At 68.2% G+C, this 26,857-nt stretch overlaps 1 protein-coding gene across 1 annotated transcript in view; it reads right to left on the bottom strand.

Moving 5' to 3' along the window:
- Positions 1-26,857, bottom strand: part of SEMA6B (semaphorin 6B) — a 31,010-nt gene that overhangs the window by 3,464 nt on the left and 689 nt on the right. The window contains 13 exon segments of the mRNA XM_080566138.1: positions 80-274; positions 1,004-1,153; positions 1,418-1,549; positions 1,644-1,861; positions 1,969-2,057; positions 2,157-2,276; positions 2,353-2,443; positions 2,696-2,797; positions 3,207-3,269; positions 3,377-3,437; positions 3,696-3,825; positions 4,061-4,207; positions 22,985-23,076. Of these exon segments, the coding sequence (XP_080422264.1) occupies positions 80-274; positions 1,004-1,153; positions 1,418-1,549; positions 1,644-1,861; positions 1,969-2,057; positions 2,157-2,276; positions 2,353-2,443; positions 2,696-2,797; positions 3,207-3,269; positions 3,377-3,437; positions 3,696-3,825; positions 4,061-4,207; positions 22,985-23,076 (1,590 nt within the window).

The following is a 26,857-nucleotide window of genomic DNA, read 5'->3' as shown; positions in this document are numbered from 1 at the left end:
ACCCATCCACCTACCCACCCATCCGCCCACCCGTCCGCCCGCCCACCCGTCCGTCCGCCCACCTGCCCACCTCCCCTACCTCCCCGGCTGGTAGGTCTCAAACTCCTCCAGGAAGACGCTCTGGCTGCCGGGGGGCGCGGGCGCGGGGCTGCGGGTGGCGTTGGGATGGATGAGGAACTTGAGGACGGTGCCCGTGCTGGAGCCCAGGAAGACCACGGTGTGGTTGCCCCACGGCCCTGCCGCGTTGTCCACCACAATCTTGCGGAGCTGGTACCTGCAGAGCGTGAGTGGAGCGAGGCGCTGGGGCCGGGGGGAGCCCGCGAGTTTTCGGGAGGGGAAACTGAGGCGGGGGGGAGCTGGGACCCCTGGGGGATGGACAGATTGCAGCTACCCGCAGCGGGAGCCACCGGGGAGCGTGGGGGGGCAGTGGAGATCCCAAATGGAAACCGGTCCAGATCTCAGCCAGACCTGGCCCGGATCCTGCCCAGGAACCAGGCAGACCCAGCGCAGATCCCATCCAGATCCTGACTCAGATCCTGGCCAAACCCACTCAGGATCCTGCCTGGATCCTCCCCCAATCCCAGCGGGTCTCCAGCCCAGATCCCACCTGGGATCCCCCGGTGACCCCTCACGGGACCCCAGCCGGTCCCAGCCCCACGTGCCTGCCCCCAGCCCTGTGCGTGCCCTGCCTGCCCTGCCAGCAGGCCCGAGAGCACCGCGTGATTAATTCCCTGTCAAGCAGCAATTAAGGTAGATTTAATTAGGATGAGACGATCTCAACTGCAAAGTTTATGAGATTTATCTGGTCTCCTGGTGCTCGCCCGCTGCTGGCACGCGCCTGTGCGCCTCTCCGCGCGTGTGCAAGGGCGGCGCTGGCGGCTCCCGCGCACCGGCGTGAGTCGTGCACGCGGACACGACTGTGAGCACCCCACACGTACACAGGCACCCCCCGGGGCCCCCCCCCCGAGCCTCCCCGGGCCTGATCCTGCCGCCGGGAGCTCACCGGCTCATGGTGCGGACGATCCAGGGCGCGTTGCCCAGGGACGGCACCGCCTCGTCCATCAGCGGGTGCGTCTTCACGAAGGTGAGGATCTCGTCGGGGAAGGTGCTGGAGGAGTTGTAGCGCATCCCCGGGGCCGCACAGCACCCGGGCCTGCCGCCACGGCACGCCGGGGCTCAGCACCGTCACTGCACGGCTGGCACCTGTCCCCAGCCCCGTCCCCATCCCATTCCCAGCCCCGTCCCCATCCCATTCCCAGCCCTGTCCCCAGCGCCATCCCCTTCTCTGGCCCCATCCCCACCACTGTCCCTGCCAGCACCAGCCCTCAGGACCACTCCTGTCCTCGTCCCTGTCTCCACCTCCGTCCCCACGTCCCTTTCCTGTCCCCATCCCTGTCCCCTGCGGTCACTCACTCACCGCGGCTTCGGCACCATGTCCTCGGGCACCGGTGTCCAGATGGACTCGGGGGATTTCTGCTCCCGGAAGCGTCCCTCGAAGACGGCGGCCACTTGGGTCATGTCGAAGGCGCACACGGCCGAGCCGGGGATGCTGGGGAGACACCGGCACGGGGTGAACGCCCCGAGCCATCCCCACGTCCCCGCGGGGGGCGCGCGGTGGGCTCCCAGCCCGGCTCGGAGCTGACCTGTTGGTGGGCGTGGAGAAGACGGCGAGCACCACGGGGCGCCCGTCCAGCTCCAGGATGTCGGTCACGGCGTGGATGACGTTGAAGTAGAAGTGCGAGTCGCCCGGCACGGAGCAGTTGAGCCGGGCCTTGAGGAAGGACGTCCACTGCTTCTCCAGCACCCGCTGCGAGCCCCCCATGTCGTTCTTGCACACCCGAGCCACTCGGGACACCACCACCTGCGAGGGACGCCCGTCACCGCCTGGCACCGGGCCCTGGGGACAGTCCCCTTGGCCCCGTTCCCACCCCAGCTGCCCCCCTGGGTCACCGCGGGGACCTCTCCGACCTTCTCCAGGTAGTTGAACTCCATGGCGATCTCGCGGAAGAAGAAGTAGACGTGGCTCCTCCACTCCACGGCGTGCACAAAGTAGGGCTCTGTGGGGACAGCAGGGTCAGGGCTGCTCCGGGACGGGACGAGAAGGGACAGGGACGGGTGCTGCGCCGAGCTGCCTGGCACCGTGCTCCACAAAACACCTTTGAACCACTTGGAGTCGTGCTTGACGGTGCGCAGGGTCGGGCTGTCCCCCAGGCTGCGGTAGATGACGGCATCGATGGCCAGGAAATCCGTCACCGTGGCCGTGAAGAGCATCCCCCCTGCGCGGGACAGAGGCGTGAGCGGGACGCGGGGGTGGGCGCGGGGAGGGGGATGGCACGCAGCGGGGGGACGGACCTGTGAACAGCGCCACGTTGGCGTGCTTGGGGTCGTAGGGACACCGCGCCATGCCGCTGATGTTGTCCCCGACGGGCTCCAGCGTGTCCATCTGCAGCGGGCGAGATGGGGCCGTGAGCGGGGCCACCGTGGGGCCGTGCAGGACAGTGGGGTCCGGCTGGCAGTGTCCCCAGCCCGGGGAGCAAGACACCCCCACGAGAACTGGACGTGGCACCCCGAGGACACACACGTCCGTGCTCACAAGCTCGGGCACATCCACGCGTGTGCCCTCCGCTGCCTCCCGGCCATGGGGGCCCCAAGTGGCCCCAGGTGGCCCCAGGTGGCCCCGGGGGGGGACACTCACGCTGTAGTTGGCGCAGACGGGGTTGAAGGCGTTGGTGCCGCACACGAAGAGCAGGCTCTCGTTCCGCACCAGCAGCACCTTGATGAAGTTTCGGCACTCTGCCTGCGCCGACGAGAGGGGGCCGTCAGTCTCCGTGCCCCCTCCCCGGCACCAGCCCCACAGCCAGCCCCGGGGGGCTCCCCCCCACCACAGCCCCCTCGCTGCGAGGGTCTTGGGCTGGGCTGGGGGGGGGGGGGGGTTCGGCCCCGCGTGGCATTTACAGGACCTGGAAATTGGATTTCTTGCAGGTTATGGGCTATGCCTGTTCTGATCAGCGGGCCAGAAATAATTAATTACAAACCCAATTATACAAGCGTCCAATAAATCACGTCGGACACAAACGTTGGCAGGGAGCTGGGAGGCGGAGGGTGACACCGGGGGGGGGGGGGGACAGGACACCGGGAGCTCTGCCCCCATGGCACAGGGTGCAGGAGGGCGAGGGGGGGCTCACGGGGCACGGACCCCCCCGTACCTCGTGTTTCCCCTTCATCCGGCAGATGCTGATGTCGTGCTGGTTCGACTGCCACGTCAGCTTCTGCGGGAAGGGGGGGGGGAGAAAATCCAGCGTGGGGCCAGGGTGAAGCCCCCCCCCGCTGGTGTCCCCATCCCCTCCCCAAAGCCCCCCGGGGGCTCGGCACTTACCCGGTGGTAGCGCATCTCGCTGGCCGTGCCGGGCTCCAGGCTCACGCGGTAAACGTTGTCCCTGAGGGGGGGGGCGTGGGTGTCACCACCCTGCGGGGCTCGGGGACACCCCAGGGGGCTGCAGGCTCTGGGGACAGCACAGAGCCCCCCCCCCAGGCCGTGCCATTGGGGTGTCCAACCCGCAGGGCACGAGGCTGGGGCGGATTTTGGGTGCCGGGGGCAGGTAACGGGGTCCCTGCTGAGCAAAGGGGGCTGCAGGGAGGTGTCAGGTGCCCCCCCTGGCCCCTCGGGGAAGGTTTGTGCCCCCCCCGTTCCCCACCTGTCCCCGATGAAGAGGGTCCGGTTGACCTTGAGGATGCGCTGGATGTTGAGGCGCTCGGTGCCAGCGCCCTCGGGGCCGGCCAGGCGGCTCGCCCCGTGGCCCACGAACACAGCGTAGTGCTTCACATCTGGGGGGGCACGGGGGGGGGGCACACACACACACACAACACGGGGCGTCACGCTGCCACCCCATCCCCACAGCCGGGACGACCGCCCTCCCCTATCCACAGGTGTCCCCAGAGCACCCCAAAACCCACCACCCCATCCCCGACCCCTCTCCATGCCGTGTCCCCCCCCCCCCCCCCGGTGTGCGGCACCCTGAGCCCCCCACCCTGCCATGGGGTGTCCCCCGCAGGCACTCACAGTCCTCGGGGGCCACGGTGATGGGGCCGGGCTCCTCGGGGAAGGTGCCACGCGCCGTCCTCTCGGCTGCCAGCAGGAGCAGCAGGACCAGGGGGGCGCGGGGGGGCCGCATGGTCTCCCCCCGGCGCGGGAGGGCGCCCGCCGCACCTGCGGGCAGGGGACAGGTTGTGGGGGGGGGACAGCACTCGGCGTCCCCCCTCCGGGACGTGCTGCTGAGCCCCACGGGTCCCCCCATTGCGGCACCCGCACCCCAAACCCATCAGAGAGCCGGCACCCTCATGGGGTGCCCCCGGTGTTGGGAATTTGGGGGGGGGGGGCGGGGTTGGCTCGAGGTGGGGGTCCTGGATGCTGGCGCTGGTGCGGTGCCAGCCGTGGGGGGCCAGCGAGGGGCGCAGGGCCGGGGGACGTGTCTGGGATTTGCGAGGGGGAAGCGAGTTCCTTCCCCGGCTGAAGAATTTCAAATATGCTGGGAAAAGCGGCCCCCACGCCCCCGCTCCCTCCCCGAGGCGCTCCCAGCGCCTGCGCAGCTCCGCACTGGGGCTACTGGGCCCAAACTGGGCTGCGGGCGTCCTGCGGGACGGGAGCGGGGTTCGTGGGGCACCTCACAGCCACAAACCCGTATGGGGGGGGGGAAATAATCCTGTGCACGGCCAGAGCCTGGGGACATGGGGACACGGGAACAAGGGGACATGGGGATGGGGGACATGGGGATGGGGGACATGGGGTCCATGGGGACATGGGGACGGGGGGACACAGGGAGCGCAGCCACCCCACAAACAGGGACGTGGGGGAAGCCAGGGAGCGGTTTCCCCATCGCAGCCCTACAGCCGCCATCCGAAACCCGCTCAGGAGGCTCGGGGGATCAATGGGAAGGCAGGAGCCAGCCCCCACAGCCCCCCCCAAAGCCACCGCTGCCGCCGTCCCCTTTGGGGCCACCAGCCCCATCCCGCCTCCCCCGTCCCCGCTGCGCGCCCGCGGGTGGCACCGCGTGGGGCAGAGGGGCCTGGGTAATTAACAGCCAGGCAGTGATTTAATTGATTAGCAATCCAGGCAGAGCGGGTTAAATCGAACCGTCGCCCTCCTCTCGCTGCGGGGAGCGAGGAGGGGGGGGGGTGACATTGTACAGGGCCAGGGGACACGAGGCCTGGGCCACCCGGCTCGACCCGCTCCCCTCTGCGGTGTCACGGTCCCCGGGCACCCCCGACCCCGACCCCGCTGTGCCACAGCCCCCGGGCAGGACCCGACCCCGGTGTCACCGCCTCGGGGACAAGCTGATCCCGACCCCACGGCGTCACAGCCCCCGGGGACACCAGACCCCCATCCCCGTGGTGTCACAGCCCTGCTCACCCCCCCGATGGCTTTCGGGGGCGGGGGGACAACCGAAGCCCCACACGTCCCCTCCCCAGGGATGGGGTAGGCGCAGGTTCCTGCTGGGGCCGCGTCCTGCCCCCACCAGGTGACCCATCCCCTTGGCAACCAGCCTGGAATTTATTAATTATTATTTTTATTTTTTTTTGTGCCTGGGCTATTTTTTAAAAAGCCATTAACGATTTAATCGCGATAATTAAAGCCTCGGTGCCATCTCCCCAGGCAGCCGTTGGAGGCTTGTACCACCCGTGCGGAGTTGTGGGCCTCCCCCCTCAACGGCCCCCCCAGGAGAGCTTGGCGCGGGCTTTTCATTTACCTGCAGCCTGGGACCTCTCCTCCAGCCTCGTTACCCTAACGAGCCGCCCTTTTGTGCTCCTGGGGACCTTGGGCCCCCAGGGGGGTGACACGCGGGTCCTTGGGGCGGGTGTCCCGGGAACTCCCGGACCAGTTCCAACCAAACCTCACGGAAATCTCCAGTTCCAACCAAATCTCCCAACGGGGCACAAATCTCCACACCGAAGCATCCCCACGAGGTCCTGCTGGTGGCCAGAGGACAAGGGGAGCCCTAAAAGGGAGCCCTAAAAGGGAGCCCTAAAAGGGAGCCCTAAAAGGGAGCGAAGTCGCCTCGCGACGAGGGAAGGGCTCAGCCCCATATCAGCCACCCGAGAATCCCCTCCTGCTCTGCCCACGGCCTCCCCTCCCCGCGCAACCCCCTCTCCCGGTGGGATTTGGGGTGCGGGACCCCCCGGGAGGCCGCGCCGTCACCCCGGGGTGCCGTAACCCCAGCCGGGGGCTCCGGTGTCACCGTCCCCCGGCTCGGCGGTGCCGGGGAGCGGGAGGCCGGCGAGGCCGGGGAAACCTGAGCCTCCGGCGGCATAAATGCCTCCGATTGTGTGGGGGAAGAAAAGCCAGTGGCTGGGGGGGGGGACAAGAAGAGGGGGGGGGGGCGGCGGCGAACAGGGCCCCCCTGTTCAGGGACGGCCACCGTGGGGAAACTGAGGCAGCGAGCGGCAAGGGCAGCAGTGCCCCCCGGGCACGGGGGGGGGTCCCAGTGGGGTCGGGGTCTGCGTGTTTGGGATAAGTGGGAGGGGGCCATGCCCGTGCTGGTTTTTTTTTTGGGGGGGGGGGGGCGACAGGCAGGCACTCAGCCGTGCCACCTCCCGGGCACGTCCCCTGCTCCGTGCCTCAGTTTCCCCATCAGACACTGACCGTCTGCACCCACGGCCTTGGGATGGGGGGGGGGGGGACACAGCCGCTCGTCTCATCTCTCCCCCCTGCCCTGTGTCACCCCCCCCCCAACACAGGATGAGGCACAGCCCTGCAGTTTTGTCCCCCCCCCCCCCAAAAAAAAAATGCATCTGCGCTTCCCTGGGGCCCTCCCTTTGGGGACAGCCCCGATCCTCTGCAACCCTTCGGTGGCTGCTGGGGGGGGGGGGACTCATGCCACCCCCTTCCCTCATAGGGATGGGACCCCCCCCCCAACATCACCTGGGCACAACTCCCACTCCTGCCCCCCCTCCCCGGCACCCCCGCTCTGCCCACCTGAGCTCCGCCGCCGCTGGCCCTACGGCACGGCCGCCGCCGGCCCCGCTGCGCCGGCCACTTGCAGCGGGCGGCTCGGCTGCCTGGGTCCCGGGAGGGGGGTGCTGGGGCGGTGTCCCCCCCCCCTCGGCAGCCCCCAGGATGCTGGGGGACTCCGGCGTCCCCTCGGCACAGCCGCTCAGCTGTCGCACGCGCGTGTCGCCCCCCCCCCACACACACACACCCCGCTCCACCGGGACCCCCGGGGGGAACGGGCCCCGTGCCCCCCGCGCCCCCCGCGCCCCCCGGCCGCGCCAGGTGGCAAGGTAGGGCTGATGTCACCGTAACCGGAGCCGGCCCCACGGCAGCTGTCACCGCGGCTGGGACACGGCTTCGAGGCGGGGGCTGGCCTCCCCCGGACCCCCCCACGGTGCCGCGGCCTCCCCTCGCCGCGGTGCCACCGCCAACTGCGGTGGCAGGGAACGGTGACACGGGACGCGGAGAAGACCGGGGGGGACACGGGGGTGCCCACAATGGGGTCACCCCCCCCCCGTGGCCTCCCCAGCGGCGTGGTGGCGGCGGTGACGAGGCTGTCCCCCCCCCCCAAAACCAGCCAGGCTCCTTTATCCCCTCGCCACCTACACCGGGAGCGGGGCGCGGAGTTTATTTCGTCTCGTCCGATTTCCAGCGGTCCCCGGGAGCTGAGATTTTTCTCCTTTTTCATAATTTTTTTCAAATATAAAACCGTTAAAAAAAAAAAAAGGCGGGGAGCCCGGCTCCGAAACGCGTTTCGGCCCTTAAAATGCAACTTTCTGCGTAAAAAATGGGGGTGGCGGCCCCGCACGCCCCAAATCGATCGGCCAGGGATCAACGGGTTCGTTAGGAGCCGGCCGGCGACGTTATCCAAAAAAACCCCATAGCGGGGGGGGGGGGGGGCTTCCCTTTTAATAGGGATAAGGCGGGATTTTGTGCGGTGGGCAGGGTAATGCCAATGAGCAATCAGCCCAAATCGCCGGAGAGGAGGCAATTAGGTATGTTAATGAGGCCCTAATAAGCAGCACAAGGAGACTCTGAAAAAACCCAAACCTGGCCCAGGCCCCGCTGCAGCCCACCCAGAAACGGCCACACGTCCCCCCCCCCTCCACTGGTACCTGTCCCCCGGCACGTTTTTGGGACCCCCGTGGCTATGGGGTTGGGGCAGCCCCACGCAGGGTTTTGGGGTCACCCCAAATGGAAGGTTTTGGGGTCATCCCCCCCCCCCCAAAAAAAAAAAAAAAAGGGGCTCGGGAAGCCCCCAGCCCAGCTGCTGCTGCCACCCAGCCGGGACGGCCGGCTCCCCAGGGTGGGGGGTGGGTGGGGGGGGACACAAAGCCCACCCCCCCCCCCCCAGGTTTCCGTTCCGCCCGGGGTCGGCCCCGCTGTCCGGGGACGGTTCAGATGGCAGGGCCAGGAAGCAGCTGTCCCCGCGGCGGGGACGGAGCAAATGTCACCCCGGCCACCTGGCACCGTCCCCAGCCCCTGCCACACGCCCCCCCCCAGGCAACGCCACCCGGGGGGGGGCTGCAGGCATTTGGCACCTCCGGCACCCAAGGGGATGCCAAGAGGATGGGCCCCCCCTTGCCCTGCGCCCCCCTCCATCAACAGGGTGCCCCGTGCTGGTGACAGGGACACGAGGCCATCGGCTGGGGGGGGGCACGGTGACAGCACCCCCCCCTTTACCTTGGCGCTTCCGCGGCGCCGCCGGCTCAGATGTCCCCGCTGCTCCCGGCGGGCCCCCCCCGGCCTCACGCTCCGGTTACCGGCTCCGCTTACAGCTGCCGTTTATAGCCCCCCGGCCCCCCCCGCAGCACCCCTCACTGCCCCCCCCCCCGCCATGAGCCCCCCCCCAGGACCCAGGCTTTGAGCTCTGGGGGTGGCAGGGACCCCCCTGGTCCCCTGGGGGGGCTTTGTCCCCACCACCCCCCATCACCCCCAAGTATCATTCCTGTTCCAGTCCCCCCCCCCCCCAGACTCATCACCCACCTTGGGTGCACAGGGGGGGTACATGAGGGTGCCACCCATATGGGTGGCTTTGATTTGCATATTAAAATATTTAATTTGCATATCGAATCCCCCTCATCTGCATATTAAGGACGGTTTCCTATCAAGGAGGCGAAAATAACCCCCGGGGTGGGCACGGGATGGGTGGTGGGACGGGCACCCGGGGTGCTGGGGCTGCGTGTGTCCCCCCCCCCCCCCCCCCCCAGTGCCACCGGTCCCCAGGGCACCTCGCCTCCCCGCGCCCCTCTGGGCACAGCCACTGCCCCCCCGTCCCCAAAGCCACACAACCCCCTGCTTGTCCCCTGTTGTAGGGGGCACCCTACAATAACAAACGTGTGCTTAAACCCAGCTCCAAGGGGGCACCCTACAATAACAAAACCCAGCTCCAAGTGGGCACCCTACAATAACAACCCCCCCACCCCAAACTCTGCTCCAGGTGGGGACCCCACGACAACAAACCGGCACCCTACAATCACAAACCCGTGGTTAAACCCAGCTCCAGGTGGGCACCCTACAACAACAACCCCGTGCAGACCCAGCGTTAAAAGCCCCCCCGCGGCACGAGGTCGGCGTAAAACAACGTTTAGAAGCATCCCGACAAAACAAAGCAGCCGACGTCACCCCAGTTTTGGGGAAACAACTTTCCAATCACAAGCCCACGGGTCCCAGGAACCCGGCACGGGGAGCCAGGCGGGCCGGAGGAGGCCCATCAGCCTCCTCGTTTTTTGAGCCCTAATAAAAGTTTATTTGGTGGTGTTGTTTTTATTTCCTCTTTAGCCTCCCCCACGTCTCCTCCACGCCGGGACGCGCTCGGCTGCCTCGCTCTCTTTGGGAAAATGTTACCTTTAATTGCTCCAAGGCCAGGCACCAGCGCCTTGATTTGAAATTTCTACGCTTCAGAAAACTTATTTGTAGTTAAAGAAGATGAAAATATCCGCCGTGCTCCGCGAAGGCACGCGGCGGGACCGACGGAGAGAAGCCAGGGCTGCGGGCGGGCGCAGGGGCTTCGCAGCCCCGGGGACCACGCGTGTCCCCGAGGTGACGGCAGCCCCCCGGGCACCCACTTTGTGCCCCCCCACTCCCCGCTCCAAGTCAGGCACCTTCTGGGTGCGCTGTGGGCTGAGCTCTGCCGGGGGAGCAGCACCCAAATTTCGGGAAGGGGCTGCCCCCGTGCCCCGTTCGCCCCCCTGCCCCATGGCGTGGCGCAGCACAGCTCCGGCTGGGGACCACTCGGGGCCCCCCCAGAGCCACGACCCCCCGCGGAGCCACGACCCCCCCTGCTCCCCGGCCATGCTTTGGGGCACGCTGGAGCCGGGCGGTGCGGGCACCGGAGAGGGGGCCGCGGGATGCTGGCGGGGAACAAAGGGCCATTGTTCGCAGTTGCGCCCCCCGCGCCTCCGCCTCCGCGCCCGCTGCCTCGCCGGAAGGTCAGGTGTTGCCTCGCTGCCCCCGAAACCGCTCCGTGCTCTGCCACTGTCCCCAAATTGTCCCCGCGGCACAGGCCGGCGCTCGGCTCCCTCCTGGCTGCGGCGCCTGGGACTGGGCCTGGACCCCCAGGGGTCCTCGCCCCGAACTTAAGTGGCCTTGGGGACACCTCCACCAGTGCCACCGGCACCAGGTGCCACCATCCCCTGCGCCCACCCTCACCGGTGCCACCACCACCCTCACGCCTGTGGGCAGGGGGGGCTGCGGGAGCTGGGGGGCCGCGTTCACATCCCTCCTCCGTGCACAACTCAGCCCCCGTGCCAGCCCCGCGTGTTCCCCCCCCAGTGCCACCACCAGCACCGCAAAGCCCCCTCCCGGCCGGGAAGGTGACAAAGGCTCCCCGAGCCACCACCACGGGACACGGGGACCCCCGGGTGTTCCCCCCAGAGGGCCGAGCAGATGCGCACGGCGAGGCAGATGCGTTGCTAAGGGCCCAGGAGCGGCAGCAAGGAGGGAAAAAAAAAAAAAAAAAAAAAAAAGATTATTGATTTGCGCTTCCGGGGGAGGAACTGTTCAAAGGCAGAGGGAGCCTTTGAGGAGGATTTCAAAGGGCCGGGGAGGGAACGGGCACAGGAGGCTCGGTGGCGCCAGGGTCCGTGGGCACCGGGTGCCTGCCGTGCGTGCACCAGTGCCAGCGTGTGCGCCGGCTGCCACGGGTGCACACGCACGTGCAGGTGTTGGTGTGGGCACATGCGTGTGCACAGGTGTCGGCACAGGCTGGCACCAGGTTGCCTGCGTGTGTCGGTGCACGTGCACCGGGTTGGCACGGGCGCACCGGTGTCAGCTTGCGCACGCTGCGGCTGCTGTGTGAGCGTGTAAGGCAGGGAGCTCGTGCGCTGTGTGCACAGGAATGCGGGCGTGCACGCAGCGCCAGCGTGTGTGCACGGGTGTGCGGGTGCCCGTTGTGCACATGGGGGTGCGCGTGTTGGCACAAACGGCTGGCACGAGCGTGTGTGGTGCTGCCACGCATGTGTGCGCACAAGCACGTGCAAGCCACGGGGGCCGTGCACGAGGCGAGGGCCGCAGCGTGGGCACGAGCACGCCGGTCCCGGGGGGGCACAGGGGGCCAGGCAGCACCCGTAGGAACCGTCCCCGGCCACCGCGCACCCGGCCCCAGGCTGGGGACCTGGGGGCTCGCTGGGGCTGGGGGGGGGGCTGCCCGGGGGTGGGTGCCTGCCCCCACGGCGCGGCGCGGGGGCTATTCGCAGCACTGACCTCACGCCGCGCAAGCTAACTCCCGGAAAGGTGAAATGAAGGATACGGCGCAGCAGGTGCCGGGGCAGCTGCCGGGGTTATTTGCAGCTCCGCGCTCGCTACCTGCTGCCGACGCCATGCCGAGCCGGGCAGGATCCGGCCCCTCGCGGCGCAGGGGCTGCGGGCGCACAGGCGGGGACGCTTCCTGGCTCCCGGCCTCCCAAACCACCTTCTGAACGCTTCCTAATTTACTGGCACTTTATCTCGACATCCCCCCGGCGGGAGGGAGGTGATGAATGGGGCCGATAATCAAACCTCACCGAGGGCGCGTGGGTGCTCGCCCGCCCCGGGAGCAGCCGGTGCCTCTGCCCGTCCCTCCCTCCTCCTTCACCTTGGTTTTGGCACCGCAGGCCGGGTGGGATGGCGGCGGCCACCTCCCCAGTCCGGTCCCAGCTGCGCCACCCCTGCTCTGTGCCTCAGTTTCCCCACTTGGCACCCAAACGCCCCGCGGGCATTCACAGCTCTGTGTCACCCCCATGGGGACACCTCACGACGTGGGCTGGTCCCCCCCCCCAAGGCACCAAACCCAGCGCCAGGGGACGGAGAGGAGCACCCTGCGCCGAGCTCGGCCGCGGTGCTGCGGGGTTTGATGGGATTATCCCCGCGGGCAGGATTACACGGGGAAGAGCCGGGGATTAGCCACGGTGCATCAGCACGCTGCCTCCGCAGCCACGGCCGGCCTCGCTGCCAGCCAGCCGAGGGCCTCCGCCCCGCACTGGGAAGAACTGGGAGGAACTGGGACTGAGCCGGGGCGGCCGGGCCCTCGGCCCTGCCACCGGGGTCCCCCGGGAGCTCCTCTGGGGACCGGTGGCTTCGGCAGCCACCGCCGCCTGCTGTTTAATTAACCGGCTGCCGCTCGCGGGAACGGCACAAAGAGACGAGAGGGATCTTTTTTTTTTTTTTCCTCCTTTTTTTTTTTTTTTCTTAATTTGACAAAATTGTAATTAAATAGGGAGTAAAAATCCTGTTAGCACAACCCAGCCCCGCTGGGAGGCTCCTGCGCTCCAGACGATCCTTCTCCCTCTCCCTCCCGCCTTCGCTGAGGGAACCGGGACCTCGCTCCGAGCCGTGGCCACGCTCCACAGCCGGCGTGGGGGGGGGGACGGCAAGGACGAGCAGGAAGACCCCAAAAGACGCCCCCCCTCCATGCCGGGGCTGCCTGGGGGGGTCTCAGCACCATCCTGTGCCTCCAGGCCGCGAGGGGCCGGTGGAAAGCCGGAGCCCCCCCGGCATCGCCACGCTCCACGGGAGAACCTCACCAAAAGGGACCCCGAGAGCGGCCCCCATGTGGGAGACGTGCCCCAAGGCCCCCCCCCCCAACCCCCCCGGCCCCGGCTGCTCCCCACGGCGCACACAGCTCAGCCCGCTGAAAAATTAAATCGCGTCCAGACCGGCAGGTTTAATTAAAAATCCTCGGGCTTGGCTAAGGACACGAGGCGAGTCCGGTGCTGCAGCGCGGAGCTGCGGCGAGCCCCGGGACGCGGCGAGCATGGCGGGCAGGCGCGGCTCTTGCAGCTGGGGAGGGAGAGGGGGTCGCTGAGGACCCCCCCCCCGCCCCCCCGGCACCGGTATGGCACAGCCGGTGCTACCGGTGCGGAGGATCTCAGGACGCACTGGTCTAACTGGGAGCCGAGCTATCACGTGGCTCATGCTGCTGCTGCTGCCGAAGCGGCGCGAGGGCCGAGGGGGCGTGCGAGGGGGACGGTGACACCCAGGCGTGCGTGGTGACACCCGGGCGCGCGAGGGGGACGGCGGCACCCGGGTGTGCGCATCGCCGCCCGCACCGTGACTTCCAGCCAAGGGGGGGCTCCTGGCAGGGCCGGAGGGGGCCCCGAAACCTTCCCGGACTCCAGAGAGCACCAGTCCCTCCGGCCCCGCAGCGGGGAACCGGCGTGTGCGCACACCCACGCGCGTGCACACCCGCGCACGGCACCGCCGCCCGGCTTCGGGGCGAGCCGCTGAGCCGCCGGGGCTGGGATTGGGGCCATTTCCCTTTGTTTATGGGAACGGCAACGCGGAGCCCAAACGGCTTCGCAAGCAGGTCCTCGCGCTCCGGGAAGGGGCCGTGCTGCCCCCGACCCCAAAGCCCCCGCCCAAGAGGGACGTTCTGGACCCCCCCCCCACCCGCCGTGTCCCCCTCCCTCCCAAATCCCAAATACCTCCCAAATACAGCCACGTGCCCCGGTGCCAGCGGTGACCCAGTTCCCGTGTCACCCCGGGAACGCCGCAAAAAGGGGCTCCTGGCGGCACCGGGGAGGCATCGCTAACCGCAGCCCTACATGCGGGGCTCAGCACCCCCCGGATCTGGCCCCGGGCACCGCAGAGGGACGCGGGCACCTGCCAGCACGGCCCCGAGGGGGGGGGCGGAACAGAAACGCCGGGGGGGGGGGGGGCTCGGCTTGCACCCGGGGCCGGATCCTGCGCCGCCTGGCTGCGCGCAGAGCCGGGAGCTGCCCTCTAGTGTCACCAGTTCAGGCCCTAAATTTTGGCTAAAATCGCAGGCGAGGACGGCGGGCGCTGCCGCCGAGCACCCCGGCTGCCAGCACAGCCCTTTCGCGGCGGGACAGCGGGGGGGGGGGACGGGATGGCCTCGGAGCACCCCCCCAGTGCCTCCCCCCAGCAGGATCCGGCCCCACAGCAGCCGGGCACCCAAGGGGCCGACCTGGACCCAAACGGGGCTGGGGCGAAGGCGCTGGGGCCGGATGGGCTGCCATTAAGTGGGGGGGGGGGGGGGGGAAGGAAAGGGGGGGCACACGGCGGTGCCACCTTTGTCCCCATCTCCCCAAGCTGCCAGGAGGCAGGTGGCGGGGGGGGGACCTCCCCTTGGCTTTCCCCAGGGGGATGCAGCAGGTCCCCGGGCACACAGAGGCTGTGCAGCACCCGGCTCCATGGCGGGGGGGGCTCCTCTTTGTACCCCCCCCATGGCTGGCTGCTCCCAGCCTGCTGGCTGAGGGGAAACTGAGGCAGGCCGGGGCCGGCGGCGCTCACCCAAGGTCACCCCGAGGCGCCGGCACGGCTCGGCCCCGCTGCTCCGCACCCTGGGGGGGGGCTGCCCCCAGCACCCCGAGCAGGGCCAGGCCCCCGCTGCCCCCCCCCCCCGCCCCGTATGGGGGCACCCAAGGGTGCTGGTGGGGCCGAGGGCTGGGCAGGATGGTGCTCAGGGCCCCCCACCCCAACTGACCTGGGTGACGGGGGAGTGAAGGAGGCCACGTTGCGGGGGGGGGGGGGTGCTCGGGGTGCTCAGGGTGACAGAGCAGGATTTGGACCAGGCTTCCCCCCCCCCATATAATTTTGGGGTTACGTATCCCCCCCCCCCCAACATCAGCACCGTGGTGCTGAGCCCCGAAGGGGCTGACAGCCCCCCCGCTAGACCCACTGACACCCCCTGCGTGAGGGTCCCTGGCCGTGTCCTGCAGCTGGGGGGTGCCAGCCCCCCCCAGCAGCTCACACAGGGGGTGCCCCAATTCTGCAGGGTGCCCCCCCCCCCCCCGAAACCTCACAGGAATAGGGAGGAAAAGTTATGGCCGCGGCGAGACAGAGCCGGGCAGCCCCCCCCGCCCCCCCCTTTGGGGGGGCTCCACCGTCTCCAGCCCCGTGGGGCTCTTTTGGGGGGGGGGGGTCCCCTACTGCTGCCCCCCCACTCCGAGCCCTCGCTGCCCCCCTCCACCCTTCGGAGGCTGCACTGGCCATGCCCCCCCCCCTCCCCCATTGCAGCCCCAACCCAGCTAAAGCTGCATGGGGGGGGCACACACCAGCCCCCCCCCCTTTCATTCCTGGCCCCCCCCCCAGCACCACAAACCCTGGCTGCTTCCCAAAGAGGCGGCGGAGGCAAAACGGCTGGGGAGGGGGGGTTGGGAGCTGGGTGCTGGATGGGTGCGGTACTGGGGTGCTGGGGGGGGGCTCCAGGGTGCGGGGGGGGGGGCATGGGGGTGTTGGGCTGGGGGGGGTCTCGGGGGACCAGGGTGCAGGGAGGGGGTGACGGGAGGAGATGGGGGGGTGCGGGATGGGGATGCTGGGGGGGAGCCGAGGAGGTGGGGGGGGGGATTGAGGTGCGGGGGGGGGGCGCTGGAGGTGGGGGGGGGCTGCAGGATGGAGGTGCCAAGGATCGGGGAGGGGAGGGCAAAGGGGGGGGGGGGGGCACCGCGGTGCGGGAGGGAAGGGGCAGGGAGGGGCAGGAGGGGAGCGGGTTGGGGGGGAGCGGGGGGGGGGAGCGGGGGCCGGGGGAGGGCCGGGGTGCGGGAGGGGGGCGGGGGGGGGGGGCGGGGGGGTCCCTGCAGCCCGTGACCCTTCAAGGTTCCGCCTGCTCCGCCCGGGGAGCCGCTAACAAAAGCGCCGCTTCCCAATGCAGCAGCAGCAGCAGCAGCAGCCGGGCGGGGGGGGGGGGGGGAGGGCCGCCGGGGGGGGGGGGGACATTTTCCTTTTTTTTTATTTTTTTAAATTTTTCCCCTTTTTTTTAATTTTTTTGTCCCCCACCCTCCCACCCCGCGGAGAGCCGCAGCCCCCCTCCCCACCCCGGCAGCCCCCTACGGATGGAAGCTGGGGGGGGGGGGGGGCGAAACTTCACCCCGGTTCCTTTTTGGGGTGGGGGGGGTGGGGGGGCACGGGTAAAAACCGGGAGAGAACGGCTGAGATTTGGGGGGGGGGGACCGCATCACCGGGGGGGGGGGAGGGAAGGAAAAGGTGGGGGGGGGGGGGGCACCGGCCGCGTTCTTACCTTGAACCCCCGGGGGCCGGAGGTTTGGAGGGGGGGCTCCGGGAGGCGGGGGGGGGGGTGGCAGGGCTTTGGGGGGGGGGGCACCGCGCACCTGCGCCCGCCGGCAGCGCGGCTCGGCTCGGCTCGGCCCCGCTCCGTGCGCGCCGCCGCGGCGGGAGGCGCCGGGGCCACCGGGCGGGGCGGGGCCGAGAACGGAGCGGGGAGGGGGGGGGGGGGGAGGCTCCGGCCGTGCCCCCCCCCCCCCCCCCTCCGCCTTGCCCTGCCCCCGGTCCCCGTTTTGGAGAGGGGAGGAGGGGGCAGCGCCCCCCCCTTGTCCCCACCCCCCCCTCCCAGCCTGTGTCGGTGCAGCCAGCTCGGCACTGGGGGGGTGCTGGGGGCCCCCCCCGGCTCCCTGACCCACTCGTGTCCTCCTTCACCAGCCCCCCCGCAAAAGGGATCCCCCCTTTCCTGCACCGAGACCCCCCCACTCTGGCTCCAGAGGGGTGCTGGGGGCACTCCCCCCCCTCCCTGCCTCAGTTTCCCCCTACAAAAGCCCCCCCCCCCGCCTCCATCCCCTCCCTGGCCCCGCAGAGCCAGCAGGACCGAGCCCCCCCCCCCCGCAGCCTCAGTTCCGCCCCCCCCGGCACTGGCCGTGCCCCCCGTGCCTCAGTTTCCCCATGTGCCCCCCCCCCCCCGTGCCTCAGTTTCCCCCCGCGCAGGGGGCTCGGGGCTGGCAGCGGGGTGCGGGGTGGGCACCGGCACCCCCCCGGGGGGGGTTGATGTATTGGGGAGGGGGGGGCGCAGAGCGGGGCCGGAGAAGGTTTCCCCCCCCCCTCCCCTTTCACGTGTTCAATCCGTTAGCACCAGCCCGGCATCGTATTCCCCTCCACCATCTGCTTCCCGAGCCTGTTTTAGCTGAACTTTCCCAGAAAAATATATAAAAAAAACAACAAACCGCACACAAAAAAAATCACGGCAGTCATAAATAAACCAGCGCCCCCCCCCGCCTTCTTTCTACCCCCCCCCCCCACACTCCAGGCAGATGCTTGGCACGGAGAATTGCCGCTCGTCCACGGAGAATTGCCGGCGCCGGGCGATGCCGCGGCCAGCACCCATGGGTGGGGGCTCAGGACACCCGAGGAGGCTGTGGAGACGGAGGCTGGGGCGTGAGGCCGGCCCCCCGGGGGGGGTAAATCCGGATAAATCCTCCCCCCCCCCGGGTGCTGTAGAAGGGCTGGGGGCACCCAGGCCTCCCTCGTGTCTCCCCGGGGCTGCCGAAATGAAATTTTGGCAGCCCCTCGGTGCCCCCCCCGAGGCTCCCGCCGGGTGCTCGGCCTCCCCTGGGAGCCGCGGGGTCCTCATCCGGCACCGCGCTGCTGGGGACGGGGACACCGAACACACCGGGGCCGGGGGCTGCCCGTGCAGGAAGGGGGGGGGTCTCCGGGGACCCCCCCACCCCCCCAGCTGGAAGGAAACCGCGGCCGTGACTCAGCGCCTGAGTCACTGTCCCCAGGGTGACAGCGGGGGGACAGCGCGGAGCCCCTTGACCTGTTCGCACGCAGCCCGGCCCTTGGCTCGCCGCGCTGGCCAGGCTCGGGCTCTCCAAGACCAACACGGATCCTCCCCGTCAATCCCTCCCCGCCTCCCCAAACCCCCTCCCAAACCATCGCAAGCCGCTGAGGTGCTTTGGCCCAGGGCCGAAATCGCACCCTGGTGGCACCTGGGGACAGGGACAGGGGGTCGCTGCCCCCTCCCCGGTGGGCTGCACTTCTGGCTTTGCTCACGGGTCACCGGGCAGGAGGGCTCAGCCCCAGGACGGGTGCGGGAGCATCCCGTGGGTGCTTCCCATGGGTGCTGCCCACCCCAAACCCCGCAGCACCCCGCGGGGGTTGCAGAAATCCCCACCCCCCCACCCCGGGATGCAGATTTGGCTGGCGGTTTGGAAAATCGCAGCTTTGGGAGAACCCTCACGGCGTCCCAGCCTCCGCGCGGAGATTTATTCCCGGGCTGTGGGGTTTAGCTGACCTTTCGGAAACCTATAGAGTCGGCGAGGAGCTAATTGGCTCGCCGTAAATCCCGCAGGCTGGCGGCAGGCTGCGGCGCGCTGACCGCCGCGCTCGGCACCGGCACCGGGGCCGGGTGGCACACGTGGGCCAGGAGGGCTCGGCGGCGTGGGCGCCGTCCCCACCTCCCCGTAGGGATTTATTTATAGGGGAAACGCTCCAGAGGTGCAAACGCAGGAGCGGTTCAGAGGCTGCGTGATGCCGCCTCCGTCAGACGCGGTGGGAACGCGCCCGAGCCCTTCCCTGGGGCACCGCAGCTCCCAGCTGCCCGGGTTTGAGTTTCCCCCGACCGGGCCGTAAATTACCCGAGGGATGCTGTGCACGGGAGGCACGCGGTGCCGGGGGGCCGGGCAGCCCCTGCCCACGCGTGCCGGGGCTGCGGGGGCTCACAGACCCTCCCCGCGCCCCCGCTGCCAGCACCCGGCGCCCAGGCGCAGGCACCCACCCACCCCGTGCCACCAGCGGTGCCGTGCTCCGGGGACGGGTGGCCGGGGGGGGGGGGGGGGCTCTCGCTGCGGGCTGGTGGGGTAAAAGGGGGGGAAAGTGGGGGGGTCGGGGAAAGAGCTCGGCCCCCGCGTGCGCCTCGTGCATGCCAGGCATGCGGGGGGAGCGCTGGGTGTAGCCGCGGCCCCCAGGCCTGCCCCAGCACGCCTGCTGAGTTTGGCACGGCACGGCATGGCACGGCACGGGACCCACGCCACCCCAACTTGCTTTCTTCCCCCCCCCTCCCCTCCAGCTACCCAGGGGGCCCAGGAGGGGGATTTTATGGCTCGGGGGGGTCAGCTGCCATGGCACAGGGGGGTCCTCTCCTCTCCGTGCACCCCCAAAGGCTGCTGCTGGGAACCAGTTTCGGCACCACCCTTTGCGGGCAGCCCCAGGGCATCCCCCCAACACCCTGCAGGGCGCACGGCTCTGGTTGAGCAGCAGGCAGCGAGCTCAACCCCTGCTAATTGACTCTCTCCCAATTAGCTGCTGCTCACCGCCTGCCTGCCCCTGCGGGAGGGCCTGCCTCGCCCAGCAGCCCACCTCGTGGGAGGCACTGGGCAAACTGGGAATCGTGCAGCGAGCCTCCCCCCCCCCCCCGGCTGACCCCAAACTCCCTCAGGGTGCTCAGGGCATGGAGGACGCTGCAACTGCTTCAGCTGTGCCTGCGACACGACCGAGGACGGGGAAAAATAAAGAAAAGGCGGAACAGAAAGAGGAGAGAGAGAGAGAGATAGAAGGGGGAGATAACGCCCAACAAGTTGTTCCCTTATCTGCCCGCTCCCGGGGGAGCTGGCGGCGAGGGCTGTGGCTAATTGCGCCATATCCCGGCCCAGATCTCGTGCTGGAGCTTTCTCTGCGCCTGCAACCTCGAGCGGCATCTGGCCGGGGAGATATGGAGAGGGGCTGGGTGCAGGATGAGCCCCGTGCCCGCAGCGCGGGTGCTGCTCCCGAGGGGATGGCTCCTACCAGCCCCTTCCATCTCCCGGCCCCTACGGAGGCTGCGGACCCCGCGGGTGCTGCTGGGGTGAGGGCTCAGCGCCCCCCCCAGCACCGTGCCCCGGTGGGGAGGGTGTGGGGCTGGGGACCCCAGGGTGCTGCTGGTTTTGGGTGAGGGCTCAGCACCCCCCCTGCACCATGCCCTGGTGGGGAGGGTGCGGGGCGATGGGGACCCCAGGGTGCTGCACGCGGAACGGGACGGGGACAGCTCCCGGGCAGCTGGGTGGCAGAGCTGGTGGAGAAACTGAGGCACGGGGAGGCAGGAGCAGGGCCGTAAGGGGCGCGCGTGGCACGCCTTGGGAGCGGAGGGGAGCGCATCTCCCTGTCCCCCCGGGACTTCCAGCTGCAGCCGAGGCCGCTGGGCCCGGCGCCTGGCACTGGCTCGCTGCCCCGGGGCGCCGCGGCGCTGGTGCCGGCGGCGGGGCCGCGCTGGCAGTCCCGGCGGGCAGGCAGCCCGGACACAGCGGCCTTTCACGCGCCCGCCGCCGTGCCAGAGCCTCCCACCTGGGCTGGGAGCTGGGCAGGGGCCCAGGCGGCTCGGGTCCGCAGCGAGCCACAGAGCAGCCTTTGTTGCCTTCGGGGGGGGGGGGGGCACAGAGGGGGCACGCGCGTGTGCGCGCACGCGTGTGCACGTGCAAGCCTGCGTGCACGCACGCATTTCGGCGTGTTTGCTCAGATGGGAGCAGCATCACTGTTCCCAGAGCTCCCCGTGCTGTTGTCACCCCCCCGTTTAGCCCCCCCAGCAGCACCCGGCAGGCACCCAGCGCCCCGCGGCGAACCCAGCACCTGCAGCGAGCCAGCGCCGTGCCCGGCCCTTCCCCGGAACGCCGTGGCGTTCGGGGAGGAAGAGTGGTAATTAAGTTAATTTGCACATGCAAATCATCCTCGGTTTGAATCTGTTAATTTTATAATTTGATGTTTAATGTACATATCTGCCGTGTTTTCCCAGCCAGAAACCCAACATTTTCTGGGTGCTAATGACGGGGGCCGTGCTCCGGGGCGGGGGCGAGGGACCCCACGTTGGCACAGCCGCGCTTGGCTGATGGTGGGCGAGGGATTCACCACGGCAGGGCTGAGCCGGCAGGGAGGTGACAAGCCGCCGGGCACGGCAGCCCCAAAAGAGGATGAATTTGCCCCATTCCAGTAGGTGGCATTGGTTTTTTCCCATCGCTCCTCTGGGGATGTTTTTGGGGTTTGGGTGGCACGAGGGGAGAGCTGGCAGCTCGTGTCAGCCCAGCGGCAGCCCCCGAGGGATGGAGCCACCACGTACCGGCAGCTGGAGCGTCCCCATCCCACGGGACCACCAGGAGCATCCACCCCACGCAGCGCCACGGGACCCACGGAGGACACGGAGCCCTCGCCCTGTGCCACCCCATCCCCAGAGCTCGATGGGCTCGCGCTCAGCCCAGCCCTGCCCGCAGGTGGGGGCTGCAAAAATCGAGTCTGCGTGGGGTGTGCTGAGGAGGAGCATTGCCCTGAGGATGCGCATCGCCCCGAGGCCGAGCATCACCCCGAGGCCGAGCATCGCTCTGAGGCCCAGCATCGCCCTGAGGCTGAGCTTCCCCCCGAGGCGCTGAGCACCACCCCGAGGCCCAGCACTCCTCCCCGGCGCTGCGGCAGCCGCGGGCTGGCAGAGGACACCCAGCCACATCGCTGTTTATCTGCGGGGCCGGCTGGAGTTTTGCATACGCCGGATTTACACGTTCCCTTTGAAGCTCTGCCTGCTGCCGGCCCCTTGTGCCTGCCTTGGCGGAGATAACGCGGCTCCCTGCAGCCCCCGCGCGGGGAAGGACGCCGACACCCGCGTGTTTGTGACCCTCCAGGCTCCGTCCCCAAGCCCTGCGCCCTTCTCCTGCACCCCATTGCGTGGCTGGGGCCGGATCCTGATGCCGTGTCCCCCGGTGCCCGCCAGGGAGGGCAGCAGCCCCTGGGGAGCAGGGGAGGGAGATGCCACCCTCCTAATGAAAACTAATTGCGACTAATCCTGTCTCATTGTTTACTCAGGGCTGATTTAAGCACATTTCAGGCTAGACTGAGCAGTTGAACATTCCTAATGTATTTTTCTTTCTGCTTTAATGACCTTGTTCCTGCCACCCCGCTGCCGACTCCCTGCTCTGGAGAGCGGCGCGGAGACGAGCGTTAACTTAATCAAGTTCATCCGGGAAGAGGGGAACGTCCACGACTGCTCCGGGGACGGGGGGAAGGAAAGGAGCCCTCCTCAGTCTCGGCTGGGCAGCCCATTCCTCTCGTGACCCTCATCTGGCTGTGACTGTCACCATGGTGGGCATCCCTTCCAGTTGTTTCCCAGCCCCAAATCCAGCTGCTCCCCAACCCCAGATCCAGCTGCTCCCCAACCCTAGATCTAGCTCTTCCAATTGCCAACCCCAAATCCAGCTGCTTCCCAACCCCAAATCCAGCTGTTCCCATTGCCAACCCCAAATCCAGCTGTTCCCCAACCCCAAATCCAGCTGTTCCCCAACCCCAAATCCAGCTGTTCCCATTGCCAACCCCACACTGCCCATCCAGCTGCTCTCCCCCCGATGTCAGGGCTCGCCTGCCCACCCCAATGTGCCCCCACATCCCCAGTCCAGCTGTCCCCATCACCATCACGGGGTCGCCCTGTCCAGCTTTTCCCCCATTGCCCCAGTCCAGCTGTTCCTAAGGTCACCGAGGTCCAGAGGTGCCCCCGATCCACCTCCCTCCCCCCGGCCCCTCTCCCTGGGGTGCTCCCAGCTGTCCCCGGAGCCCAGCTTCGTGCAGGCCGGCCCCGTCCCCGTGTCCCCCGGTCCCCCCCACTCCCGCCCTCAGCCTCCCGCGGAGCCGGGGATATTTTTAACCTCCCCTCCAGCTCTCGCCCGCTCCGTTTCTGCGCGAAGCCGGTGACTTTCGCAACCTCCTTTTTATAACTTGGAGACTTTCTGTTCTCCTCCGGCAACGAAAGGAGGCCGGGGAGGCTTCGCGCTCGTGCAGGAGGAGGACATCCCCCCAGGCCTTGACGCCGAGCCCTGCCACGCTCACCTCCTCCTCGGGGGAGTTCATCCTCGCTGCTCCTCATCCACGTGGCATTTCCCTTCTCCCCGTGAAGACTTCGTCTCTTGGGTTGAGGTGCCCTGCAGAGGAAGAGGAGCAGAGCAAAGGGTGTGCAGGGGCTGCCTCCTCACCCCCCTCAGCCTGGATTTGGGGCTCCTAAAGCTCCCAGCCCCGCTGGTGCTTCCCTTGGGGGCAGGCGGGGTTGCCCGTGCAGCATGGTGCCGGGCGTGGGGTGCAGGACCGACCCATGGGACCCCAGCATGAGGCACCGCACGCACCCCCCCCAGCCCCACACCACCTCCGACGGCAGCACTGCACCTCCTGCCCCTTGCCCCACGCGCCCCAATCCTGCCCCGTGCTCCGGTTCCCCCAGCACAGTGCCCCCCGAGCCCAGCCATGGGCCGGAACCGGCAGCGCCCGCCACGCGGATGCCCCTTGGCAGAGCGGCTCCCGTGGGGGGGGGAAGAGCCCCCTGAGGGGTCTGGGGCCCCGATTGTGCTTTTCCCCTCAAGCGTGGCTAACCCGGCGCTCGCTGGGCGGCAGAGCCCGGCCCCGAGCATTTTTCCCCCCGGGTAGCTCAGGCAACACCCGCCGGAGAGAAAAGACCATGGGGGCGACATCCCACCCCCCTCGCCGGGTGCCGCCGTTCCCAGGAAGGCGTCGAGCCCCTTTTAGTTTTTTTTTTTTCCCCCCTCCAATGTCTATTTTCCAGATTTCAGAGCAGTCGAGAAACTCAAGCTGTCCTGTTGTAGGAGGAGCAGGGGAGCACCGCGGTGGCGCGGGGACCCCGCGGGGTTCGCTCCCCCAGCCAGGACTAAATCCCCTTACGCAGCACCGGCAGAACTCAAGGACGATCCGAGTCAAATAGGCTGCTTTATGGCGAGTTAGTATGAAATGATTCACTCCGAGCTTTGAAGTGGAGTAAACAAATAGCCCTAAATGGTTAAAAACCCAATTAGGTTGGAAAAAAAATCCTGCCATTTCTTGCATCTAAGAACTGGAGTTAAGGTCAGCTCTTTCCTTTTCTTAACACGCGATTTTTTACCTTGATATCGTTTTTGCCTGGGCTGTCAGCCTGCCAGTAAATGGCCTCTTTTGTCTTTAGCCCTCCCCCCTTCCTTTCTTTTGAGGAAAATCCACTCCTTTTTGGTGCTGGGTTAGCCAAGCCAACCTCCCCAGCCCGGCACCGTCTCTTTGATCCCGGTGGGTCCCCACAGGGGCAGGCGCAGGAGTGCTGGGTTTGCCAGGATCCTGGACCCACAGGTGCTGCTCAGGGTTCGGTCCCCAGCTCTGAGCAGTGCCCCCCTGCCCCCCCAAGTGCACTGCACCAAAAATTCCCCCCCGCCTTGGCCTCCGAACCCGGCGAGGGATCAGGGCTGGACCCCACCCAGGGAAGCCTTCGGCCTCATGCTCATCGCCCCCGCACGCCGCTGCCCGGGCTCGCTGCCACCCAGGGCTTTGCGCCGATCGATGCTCCAGCCTCTCTTAACACCTCGCAGGGATCGATGGACAAGGCAGGGAATTGCCAGTACCGCGGGGACTTCGCGAACATCGCTAATCCCCCTCGCTCAGGGAGGCTCAGCCTGCAGCCGCCCGCCTTAACCCTGCCCCTGCCACGGCTGCCACCGCCCCGGGACACCACGAAGAGGGGACCGTGGCCGGCTCCGGGTGAGGACAGCGGAGACAGGATGGCGCTGGGCTCCCAGGCTGCGCACCAAGCGCCAGGGATGGGCTCTCAGGCAACATCTCCCAGCCCTGTCCATTGCTGCAGCCTCTGGGCGCAGCCACGGCACCCTGGGGTGCTGCGGGGTGCCACCCACCCCGGGGGAGCAGGGTGCGGGCAGCACCCACCCCGGGGGTGCTGAGGATTCGGTGTGGGCACACTCGGGGTGTCCCAGCCTCCCCGAGCTGCCGGCGGTGAAAAACGAGCGCGGTTCCCTTGACCTATTTTAGGCGCCCGCTCCAGTCTCTGCCTCTCCTCCATCTGCAAGCAGCTCCGCCAGGAGACAGCCGCCAAGGAAACACCAAAACCCGCTGAAATCTCCCCAAAGCTGGAGCCTGCTGATGGCACCCTGGCTGCAGGGGAGAGGTGCAGGTACCCCACTTCTTCGTGCTCTGGTTACATGATGTGTGTCGAGGTTCAGCAGTTTCAGGCTCCCCGGCACCCTAAAAGCGGTGCAAACGGGCATCGGGGTGCACGGGGCTCAGCTGCTGACCCCATGGGCACAGCCACAGCGGGGTCTGGGCTGGGACAGGGCTCCTGTGCTGCAGGGGTGGTGGATTCTGCACTGCCCAGCTCTCAGGAACGCCACAGCATCCTTAAACAGGAGCAGGAACTGGCTTAGCCAGAGCCTGCTGGTGCCAGGGACCCGCTGAGCCCCATTACGGCTCCGCGCACGCTTGATTTAATCCCTGGGCAAGCAGGATCAGGGTCCTGGGGTCCCCCCGGGCAGGGCTGCCAGGGACCACGGCACCTCCCAACCTGGGAGCTGGATCCCGTCCTGGGAACTCAGCTTTCAAGGAAAGCAGCGCGGAGAAAGGGAAGATGACGCTGGAAAGGCTCCAAGATCAGCCGCGCTGATACGAAACCATAAATTATCCTCCCAGCTGAGCACGCTCCGGGGAAAGGCAGCCCCTCCGAAAAGCCGGCGCTGACCCCGACACCGCCGCCTCCCCCGGCTCCGGGTAAATCGCCGTGAGCCACCCACTGCTGTCGTTAACGGGAGCTGGGATTTCTCATAAATCCAGAGCCAATAATTAACGGGTGCCCGTGGCCGGGGCTGCTCCCCGCATCCGTCACGGCGAGCGACCCCAGGGCCAGCAGGGCTGGTGCTCGCCATAAATCACGGGCACGGAGGCTCCGCAGCTGGCAGGGCCACTCTCTGTCCCCGTGGCACGAGCTGGTCCCCTGGCAGAGCAGGAACCCCCCCCCCAATTCCCCAGGGGGACAGGGACAGCCACGACGCGATGAGCGGCGTGGAGAGCAGGGAGCGCGGCGACGCGCTGCTGGGGCTGGGGCAGCTCCTGCTCCCTTAATCCCCCTCCGGCGAGCATTAACGAGCGTGGCTTTCCGCTATACCTGTGACATAATTACACCCAGGATGAAGTGGGGAGCGATACCGCGCGTTTAATTAATAACTCGGTGCAGCTGAGAGCCGCACGCGCCGCTGGCGGCGGGCAGGAGCGCGGTGCCCCAGCACGGGGGGGGTTGGGATGAGCAGGTTTTGGGGCGCAGAGGTGGCCGTGGACACGGCTAAGGGTGGGAAACGGGAGCCAAACGCCAACATTTAAATAATAAACCCCGGCTATTAGGGGGAGCCGTACCTGGGAGAGCAGGCCAGCGCTGGCGGCCAGCCGGGTAATTAGACCGCAGCTGAAATGATGAAAAGATATTTGCAGGCTTTGAGGCAGAGCCTTTGAAGCTGTAAATCCTGTGAAGGCAGCATCACCGCAAGGACCCACGGGGAGATATTTACCCGGGACCTGCTTTTCGCTGCGCATGCAGTGCCCCGAGCCTATAAATAAACAGGCTCTGGAGGACAAAGCCCCCCCGGGAGGTGCTGAGCCCGGGGCAGAGCCACGCTGCCGGGTTCGGGGTGAGCAGGGCATAGCTGTGGGGTGCTTGGGGTGAACAGGGCGTACTGGTGGGGTGCTTGGGGCCAGCCCTGCCCCAGCAGGGGTAACGCACCGGGCACCACCGTGGCCCCGCAGCTCAGCTGGGGTTAATCCTGCACCGTGCTGAGTGCCTGAGCCCCGTCCTGCAGGCAGGTGAAGGGAATCAGTGTCGGAGCTTTTGGGACGGGCGAAAAGGCCCCGTTAAAACCAGGCGACGGATGCTTCAGCAAGGGGGAAAAGCGGCAC

The sequence above is a fragment of the Anser brachyrhynchus genome (assembly GCF_964034855.1).
Source record: "Anser brachyrhynchus genome assembly, chromosome: 23".
Lineage (NCBI taxonomy): Eukaryota > Metazoa > Chordata > Aves > Anseriformes > Anatidae > Anser > Anser brachyrhynchus.
The sequence above is the reverse complement of the archived record's forward strand: the minus strand, read 5'-3'. Positions and strand labels throughout refer to the sequence as shown.